Source organism: Perognathus longimembris, chromosome 19 (assembly GCF_023159225.1).
Source record: "Perognathus longimembris pacificus isolate PPM17 chromosome 19, ASM2315922v1, whole genome shotgun sequence".
Taxonomy (NCBI): Eukaryota; Metazoa; Chordata; class Mammalia; order Rodentia; family Heteromyidae; genus Perognathus; species Perognathus longimembris.
The window spans coordinates 13,301,842-13,312,073 of NC_063179.1; the positions used below are offsets into that span (position 1 = coordinate 13,301,842).

The window sequence follows — 10,232 nt, forward strand, 5'->3', positions numbered from 1 at the left end:
ATTAAATCAAATCTCTCTTGTACCAGGCAGGGATTATGGTAGTCTCACAGCTCACTGAGTGTACATGCCTTCAGTCCCTTAATAAGTTACATCAAATATCCTTGAAAGAACTTGTCTGGTGGACACACATTCTTCACCTGCAGGATAGGTACACCATCCCAGGAAAGAGGTCAGTCATATTTGGTCAGGGATGACAAAAGCACCAACTAATACAGGGCTGGTTTTCTGTTTTTGTGTAAAAATGGATAGGGATGTACCAAATTCAGTGAATCCTGTCTGAAGTTGGTTCTATAATCGATGTGTATGGCATTAAGATGGAATGTTCCCAGTAAAATAAAAGAGTCTCAGATGGGTCTCTCTCTTGCTATAGGTCTATAGAAGTCCAAAAGTTACAAGGACACTACCTAGATCTCACTCTGGTTTTGAGATTCCCACTGCAGAGTGATGAACACATGACTTAAATTTCTAAATGTCATATTTTTAACTAATGCCAGAGGTGAAAATTACAATGTGAACTTCATGGACATATTGTAAAGAATAAGTAAGTCTATATTTTAATTATCATATGTTTTAACAATGCTCATTGTTTTCATAGTGATACTCTATCTTGAACAGAACCATTTCAATATAAACTAATGGGCCAAAGTCAATAGTCAATTTGGAAAATTCAAATAAACAAAGAACAACAATAAAAAAAATAGATCATGAGTACACATTCATACATAAACCCTGAGTAGCTCTGGAATTGTTTACTATCACTTCTAAACTGCCTGTGGTCATAGATAGCCTTTAGAAATAATTTGTGGAGAACATGGAGTGATGAAATGACATACTCAGCCGAGCCTTACTGACCTTATATTCACTCTACAAGTTGTATATCACCTATAACTTATTGAAATTAAAATTGCCCTATAAGTGAGAACATTTCTGCCAACCAATTCCTGGTGGAAAACTTTTTTTTGTTACTATTCTCAAGACTAAATACAAAAAAATACAGAAAGGAGGAATATGTGTGTGTGTGTGTGTGTGTGTATCTGTGTGTGTATTGGTCAGTGTGGCAGATAGAAAGTGTAAGGTTTTACATGCATATACAACATATATTCTTGGCTTGCAATATATTTCTTTTTTTGTTGTTGTTGTTGTTGTTGTACATTGTACTTTAATGCATGACAGGCAAAACTACAATATTCACTTGAAACTCATAACTTCTAGGCATTGCTGCTTAAGAATAAACTAGCTTTAGAAACATGAGTTTACTTAAATTGAGACAAAGAAAAATCAAACTAAATAATATTAAAGATGGAACAGGAAAATCATGAGTCCCATAAGGGCATTCATCTTTGGCTATATAGGGCTTCATAATGAGCAAAAGAGTGTTGTATTGCTTTGAATACTGAATGTTTAAGGTGGCTTATATCATTTAAAAAATTTACATCTAGTAGTGCATGTTGATGTATTTTGGAAGTAGTCTTCATGGTTCTAAGTAAGTACGTGTATGTGGACAGAAAGGAAAGGTAGCTGTTAGCCATCCTCCATTTTTTTTTTTTTTTTAGAATTTGCAACTTGAAGATCTTTAATTTTTTTTTAAATGAAGAACTCTCTCCAAGCTTCAGAATAGAAATGGTTTGGTCACATTAGGAGGCTCCCTGAGCTACCTGTTCTTGTGTTTTGACATTGGGTAGAAATATTAATACTGATGATGATGATGATGATAATGATGATAATATGGGGTTGATGATTATGATGATAATGTATCTATACAGGTTAATTTTCAGGCTAAAATAATTTACTGAATTAGAAAAAGGCTCATGAACAGTAGAACTCTGTAAACCTTGTATATCTGATAAAATGATATTCAAAATTTAAAAAAATTAGTCTCACAGATGCTAGATGACATAGACTATCAAGTAATATTCTAATTACTGTGACTGAGTGTTCCCTGTGGTCAGATATGATCACACATGCTCGTAATATAAAAGACAATGTAGGAATTAAAAACCCATGAATTATGTTTCCATCTATAATTTAAAAATAATGAGATAAAATGCAAATTTTTTTTTTAATCCTAGAAACCTATTATGCTATACAGCTGGATGTAGACATGGATTTCAATACCTTTCTGGCATTAGTCATGATTTTGTCTTAATTTAATGATATAGCTTTTAAACTTCATTTTTTTCATGTGTAAAATAGAGGTCACAACATTGATCTGAGAAAGTTATTGTGATTAAGTAGATTGAGTTAGTAAATAACCTGGTATAGTAGCCTATAAAAATGTCATTCATGAATTGAAATATTGGGTATTTACCTTTGCTATTGTTGTCAGCATAATTATGATTATAGACATGATCAATGTGTTGGATTTTGTGCAATGTGAACCACAGATGCCTATTATAATTGTTAAAAATTTTTAAAGGAGTTAATTGAATAAAACAGCCATATTATTTAAAAATCAAAATATAGTAAAATGAATTCTCCTTGAACATTATTACCATTCAAATGTCCATTTTCCAGTGAATTACTCCAATTAATATACCGTAATGCATATAGCAGCACATTTTCAATGCACATGCATGCCTCTGTGTGTGTGTGTGTGTGTGTGTGTGTGCATATGCACTCCTGCACACTTGCATGCACTGGTCCTGGGGTTGGAAATCAGGGCCTGGGCTCTGTCTTTGAGCTTTTGTGGACAAGGTTAGTGCTCTACCACTTGAGCCACAGCTCCACATCAGCTGCTTTTTGTTGTTTGTTTGTGTGTGTGTGTGTGTGTGTGTGTATGTATGTGGTTAATTGAAAGTATGAGTCTCACAAACCTTCCTACCCGGGCTGGCTTTGAACTGTGATCTTCCGCTCTCAACCTCCTCAGTAGCTAGGATTACAGAAGTGAGCCTGTAGATGACTGTCTCTCTCTCTCACACACACTCTCTTTACCTCCTCTGTTTCTATCCCTCTGTTTCTTCATTTCTCTCTCACGGTTCCTCTTCCTTTTTCCCCTTCCAGCCCCTTTTCCCTTCCCCGCAGAGCTCGCTCGCCCTGCAGAACCGCAGTAGGACGCTCCCAGGTCACTTACTCTGGGGAAATCGAGGCGGGTTGTCGTTGACGTCGGTCAGCGTGATGTTCACCGTGGTGGTTCCTGACAGGCCGCCCATCTGGCCGCCCATGTCTTTGGCCTGGATGACCACTTGGTACTGTTCCCTGTTTTCCCGGTTCATGTTTGGCAATGCTGTCCGGATGATTCCTGTGAGGAGAATGCAGGTGATAGTGGCTTATTCTCATTGGAGTATCCATTACTTTCTGCTTAAAGACAAACATACATTTTTGTTGTTACACTTTGTCTAACAAAACTAAAAGCGGTTTCAGATGCAATGCTTTAAAGTACATATTTTAAATTTCTTAACAATAAAGTATCTATAGTGAGATCGAAACTTGCATTTCCACTAACTCACATATTCATTTCAGTTTGAATTTATACATCTTTAGGTATGTTATTATCACTGTTTTCTGAATGTTTACTGGGGTTTACTGGGAATTGAGCCCAGTGCCTCATGCATGGCAATTACTCTAACACTTGAGCCATGCCCCCAAACTTTATATACTATATTCTGTCTTTAGGATGGAGAATCGCTGTGTGCAAAGTGGCCACAATCCCATGATTCACCTGTCTCCACCTTGCATGTAGTGGGTTACAGAATTGTACCACAATGCCTAGCTCTTCCCTAGGTTTTTAACCTTAAATTGCATTATGTGCTTTATTCTAATGTCTCGTTATGAGCATCATAAAGATAATTAAATCAACAAATATGCATTCATTCTTTCTAACCTGTTTCAGGCTCCACAGAGAAATAGGGCTGGCCTTGCAGAATGCTGTAAATGACTCTGGCGCTGTTCCCGTAAGATGGGTCGTCGGCATCGGTAGCTGTGACTTGCACCACAGAAGTACCTGAAGCATCCAAACTCAGCTTAGTTCTGCCCAGCACCAGAGGACGAGCAAAAGCACTGGCTTTCATGGAGGACTCCAACAGTTTGGGGCTTTACAATTGACCTCTTATAAAGAGCTGTTATATGTATGTGTGTGTGAGTAATATTCAGTTAACCTACATGAAATAGACAATGCTACTCAGAAATGCTCAATGCTATTCAGAAAACAGTATGTATGATCATTGAAGAAAAAATGTTGCTGCTGGATATGTAAATTCCTTTTCACATAATAAGTTTGTTTTGGACAAAGGGTATCCTAATCACAGAGGAATAAGTATGATTTTTTTCCTCTTCCCCTCTGTACTAATTAAATGTAAAATAATTAACATCTGCTCTCAAATACAATTTTATGAATAGATTAGTTTCCAAATTTAGAAACAATCTAAGATAGTCCCAAGTTTCATGAACTAGTAAAATCTATTGAACAAGTTTTGTAATTTTTGTAATAACTTTATAGTGAGTGATCATCAAAAATCCTTGGGATTTAAAAAAGTAAATATTAAATAACTATCCCAGGCCATATATTTTTAAGAAATGTACAGTCTGAACATTTGCTATTAACAGGCTTACTAGTAAAAGAATCAGAATTCATTAGTTTATCTAAATTCCTTGGTTTAAACAAATTCATCCACATATGAGAAGTGTTTTTCCTATTTTATTTAAACACCTATCTCTTTTAACATTCATTTCTCTTTTATGATGATTTAGATTCCTTGTCCTTTTCTCCTTAATTCAAATATTTTTGCATTCATTTCCAATAAATATATTGTGTTGAACAGAGAAATTGCATATGTGTGAATATTATACTCCTACTCTTTTTGTGACTTTTATGTTTTATTGCTCTTTTTGTTCCCTGTATGGGTATTGGAACTCAGGTCAACTTACTTGTTAATTTGCTTTCTCAACTGGTGATATACTGCTTAAGAAATTCCTCTAGCACAGTATTTTATTGATTAGTTTGGAAACTGACTCACTTGAACTTTTCTGCCCTGGATGTTTTCCAATCGCAATCCTCTCTATTATGGGGAACCAAGTGGCTAGAATTTCAGGAATGAGCCACTGACATTCAGGATGCCTTTGTTTTATATAGGCTAGAGTAGAGCTTTGTAATTCTTTACTGGTATGTGATTGTCAGGGGGTTTCAAATGGTTTACATGAATTGAGAATTTATAAAAACAGATCTATATAAAATTATCTATATAATACTTATCTTCTAAGATCATATTATTAGCATATTACAAAGTACCTTGTGTATTTACAAATAAAATTATAAAGCAATAATACTTGGTAATAATAAGGAAGGATTAAATAAGCTATTCAATTCTATTATTTGAAATGGAAAAACTTACAAACTCCTTTTTATGAAATACTGATTATTGCATATGAATGAACCTTGTTATTACATGAATTCTAAACTTAGTTTACTATTGGCATTACAGAGTTACAATTTCTGCATTTCACATCAGCTACACAGGGATTGAAAATACTTCATGGGGGAAAAATGTCTAGTAATCATGCAAAAATATTTTTTGCCATTTTCTTAAACAATACAGTATAACAACTATTTTCATTTCATAACATTTTCATTTTGTTCAGATTGAATGAAATCTAATTTAAAATATGGGAGAGGATATGCACATATTATAGGCAAATGATTTATATAAAGAAATCAACCATCCAATGACTTTAGTAACTGTGGGGCTATTGGCACCAATGCTTTTCAGTCAGCAAAGAAAGACCATATTCATATTACGTACTTGGGAACAGAATTTGATAGAATTGCAATGTAATTATGAGATATATTTTAAGCCTTCTTTCTGTTAGTTCTGAGCTCTGCCTATACAGAGTGTAAAAATGTATAAAACCACAGAAAGTTAGAATGGACTAATCTTTCTTTGCCTTCATTGTTTCCTTAACTAAAACACCCGATATTTACTCTCAGTAGGTAATAAAACACATAATGTCAGTTAATCTATCCTGAGGATTTCTTGAAATTATTTTCAAGCATTTCTAAAACACTTTCATAAATGCCATAAAGGAACTTACCTACAACAGACATTTCAGGCACACTAGCTGTATAAATTTCTTCTGGAAATGTTGGCTCATTGTCATTAATATCATGGATTTTGATCACAAATTCAGACTCTGGCTCTACTGGCCTCAGAGTTCTTCTGTTAATAGCTTGTGCACGTAGAGTATAAAAAGCTTTTTCCTCCCTATCAATCCTTCTTGTGGCATGAATATCACCTGTTTTTTCATCAATAATAAAAAGAGTTCCAGCTCCATCTCCAGATAAAATATATTTGAGTGATCCATCTCCTTTATCTTGGTCTGAATGAAGCTAGAGAGAATAAAACGAGCATATTCATTGTAATGTCTACAGGCATGAAATGCTGAAAGAATTCCTTCTGTTGAGTAAGTTCAATCATACTCATTCATACACTGTAGGAATAGTCTATCTTCATGAAAAAAAAATCACAAAAGAAAATTAAACTCTCCTCCTTTAGCTTGGTGAATAATCATTTTCATAGACAAATAAATACTAATAACTGGGCTGTGATGGAGTAAAAACTGTTCTTTCTCTTTTTCTGCAAATGAAAAAATATATTTTTATTCTCATATTTTGTAGAAAATTGAACTCACTTAAACTTCTTATTCATTACCAATTAAGCATACATCAGAATCTATAAAACTGGTAAACCTGTATGAGACCTAGCCCATTTTTTGAATACCATGCATACGAAAGACACTCCTTGATGACATCACAATGTTTATAAGTCTCAAAACAAGTAGTTACTCAGTTGCCTGAGCTTATTACACAAACAAACTGAGTCTGTCAGAGTAATAAATACAGAACAATGCAGTGTTTTATGAGTATGCATATTCACCGCAGTCAAGTGTGTTTTTCAGTGTAAATGCTAGCTCAGCAGACCATAAGTCATGGTCAAATTTCACCTAAATTGCTTCCCAATAGCTGTACTTGGTTTAGGGGTGTCAGTGAGTTTGTTATGCTATTAGTTGACCATCTTAAAGTTAAGAGCTTCCTAAGACTTAGAAGAAAGCTTCCAGACTGAAGTATTTGGAGGGGCAGTAATGGATTCCAAGAACTTGGAACTTTTCTGTCCAAGATTGGTAAACTCCTTCCTTCTGTTAGATTATTAACATGAAGGAAGGCGCTTAGGTACAGGAAGAACACGTCAACTTTGAAAATCAAGTATTATAAATTTCTCTTTGGCTGTGCCATTAAACCTTTATGCTTTGTATATACCTGGATCACAATTTTATTTTTCATAATAAATTATGTTTTAAACCACTATTAATTATCTAATAATATGCATAATATATAAAGCTCCTCATAATGCATACAGAATATCTATTTTATCATAGAAGTGGTTACATGCATGTCTTCCTTTTCAATATTCATGTAAATGGTAGACAAATCAAAATGCCTACACCAACCTGTACCCCAGTGAATGATGAATTAAGAATAGCATTCTTCACTTAGATGAGAAAATGAATAAAATTATAAATTTATCAAAGTAACTGTTAATTGTGTTCTTTACATTACTTCTATAAACATATATTTAAACTAATCAAGATTAAGAATACTATACTGAATATTTTGTAAATATGTATATATATTATAAGGATGAATGCTTATTTACATGGAGGAAAGCTTTCCTTATAAATTAATAGGATATACTTGGAGGTTGAAAAAACATTTATGGGCATAAAAATATAAAAGTAAATAGATATTTTTATATGAGGAATGAATAGACATCCTTCAATGTACAGAAGCAGCTGGCTTCTTTAAAAAATGTTTTGTAATTTCAAAATGGATTGTATTATCACTTAGCTAGTATCCTGGATGCAACTATATTTTCTGATTTAAGTATAAAAAAGGTTATTCCAGAAACAATGGGTAAATAGTACATATGAACGTTAAAAAATGTAAGGAAATAAGAGAACAAATATATTTCTTAATACGTTTTTATTTATTCAGTGACTATAAAGTAGAACTGAAATTCAAGAAATGTCTGCTTTTAACCAGAAATCTATCAGAAGAAACATATGACTATATTGTCCAGGGAGCTCTCTCAAAAAGTCACAAAACTAATATTTCTTAATAATTGGCAATGCATATAATTTCTGGGAAACCCGATGCTATATGTAAATGAAGTATAGTGGAAATATTCAAAATGGTGAATCTAAGCACTGTGAATTTCTTATTCTTTTTGAAGTCAAAATATTTCAAGAAAGGATTACTGATTATATCAATCATTTAAAGTAACAACTTCATGGTCTTAGTAGACAGTTCTTACATCTACTGTCTATTCATTCAATAATTTTAATGGAGAAATACTTGTTATCTGTCATAGGAATCAGATATTTAAAAAAAAGAAAGTCAAAATTAAATTGCAGAACTGAAGAATCAATCAGGAATGAAATGGAAATTCACAGGACAAACTTCAGCTCATACAAATGAGGAAAAGCTTTGCTCAGTATGGAACTCACAGAGAGTCCAAACTACCACAAAAGGAATGACCAGAGTGTTTACCTGGCTAAAAAAATCATATTATACAAAGTTTATATTTTCAAATGCTCTGGGAATTTAAAATGTAAATTTTGGACAGAGAATAATATAAGACAGGAAAGAAATGATTCAAAGCCATTTGGCTACCTCACTCAGACATATATAAAAAGGCTTTTCATACAATGAGATTTTAATTTTTATCAGGCTATGTTTTAGCATATAAATCACAGCAGGGTTTTTACCTGTACATATAGTACAGAGAGTGGAAATTAAGTCCTGTAATTGGACCACATACTGAGGGAGTTTCTGTTGGATTAGGAAATTGGGTAGCAGGGAATCAAAGGGATCAAAGCTACAAGATAGTGATTTTAAGAACCAGAGAGTGAAATGATGCTTTCTTTTCCCACTAGGAATATAATTAGCAGAAGCAAGTATGACACCTACAAATTTATAACTTTCATATTAAGAAGCTAGACTAAAAACAAATCCTTTTTCCACCATTACACCATTCATTGATGATAACTTATATTTTCTTTTATAATTCTTTTCTTACAGAAAAAAAACTGTCGAACAATGATAATAACAAAAAATAATATTAAAAATGACCACATTTGCTGCTTTAATGTCATCTTATGCTTTAATGGCCATTTTTACATACATAAGAAAAGTGAATGAGTTAAAAAAAAAAAACTACAACAGACATTTGTGGAGTTGAAAAACCTGATATAACTCACAAAATCTTGGGAATGGCTTATTCTAATGAATGAATATGGGCTACACAAACCAATTCTTAATGGGTTTGTTTATGTTGAAGACTTCCTAATAGTTGCAGACAGAAACCAATGAACAAGTTCTTTCATTGCAATCTCCATCCTGAGCGTCCTTTGTTCTTGGAAAATTGCCCTGACTCCCATTTTGTTTTTATGCATATACTGTCTTATTCTGAGAGCTTCTTCCATTCCAACTCATTTACTAAGAACATATGTCAACTTTTCATCCCTCTCATTTTATTATTTGATATTGGGCATGTATACTTGGATGCATTAAATATTTAATTAAATAAAATCATGTGCATATACAAAGATAATCACTAGATCATGTGCTCAAAACTTTATAGCATGACTCTCAGAGAAATAACTTTTATGTTGATTTATGCTGTGCTATTTTATCACACAAGATATTAAGTTTTCTTTAAACATAAGAAAAAAAATATTAGATTATTGTGGCTTTAGTTCCTTAGTAACACCTGTTTTCCGGTGTGAAACATTTGTGTCACAAATCTTTAAGAAGAGTTTTATGTTAATACTGACCTTTTCTTTCCTTGAAGAAAGCCTATTAAAAATTCACAACCTGCTGTGTTCCTTGTAAATTCACAGGCAGATAAAGGATATGGCAGGATACATGACAACTAATGAAAATAGAACAACTGGCTCTGCTGTGCACATTTAAAAGTCATTCTCTCATTGCTTTACTTTTTCAGCTAATAGATGTTCAAATATGACTCATTACTACATTGACTTATATAGAGCAGCTTTAATATTTAAAACTAATCAATCCCTGCAAATTAAAGAAATATATTAAACACAAATGGTTGAATAAATTCCTGGCAATTTGAAATATGGCATATTTCTGTTAATTTTCCATCACTTTTTATAATGCATACATTTTAAGATATCCCATACAGAATAGTTCATAAGCAAAAAGGAACAGTTAACTTCTT

General features: G+C 33.0%; 1 protein-coding gene across 2 annotated transcripts in view; it reads right to left on the bottom strand.

Moving 5' to 3' along the window:
- The window catches only part of LOC125367485 (cadherin-10), a 65,251-nt gene that overhangs the window by 34,545 nt on the left and 20,474 nt on the right, over positions 1–10,232 (bottom strand). For both annotated transcript variants that reach the window (XM_048368170.1, XM_048368169.1), the window contains exons 2-4: positions 6,025–6,319; positions 3,821–3,940; positions 3,071–3,238 (exon numbers count right to left, since the gene is read on the bottom strand). In XM_048368170.1, coding sequence (XP_048224127.1) covers positions 3,071–3,238; positions 3,821–3,940; positions 6,025–6,319 — 583 coding nt within the window. The remainder of the gene's footprint in view (positions 1–3,070; positions 3,239–3,820; positions 3,941–6,024; positions 6,320–10,232) is intronic.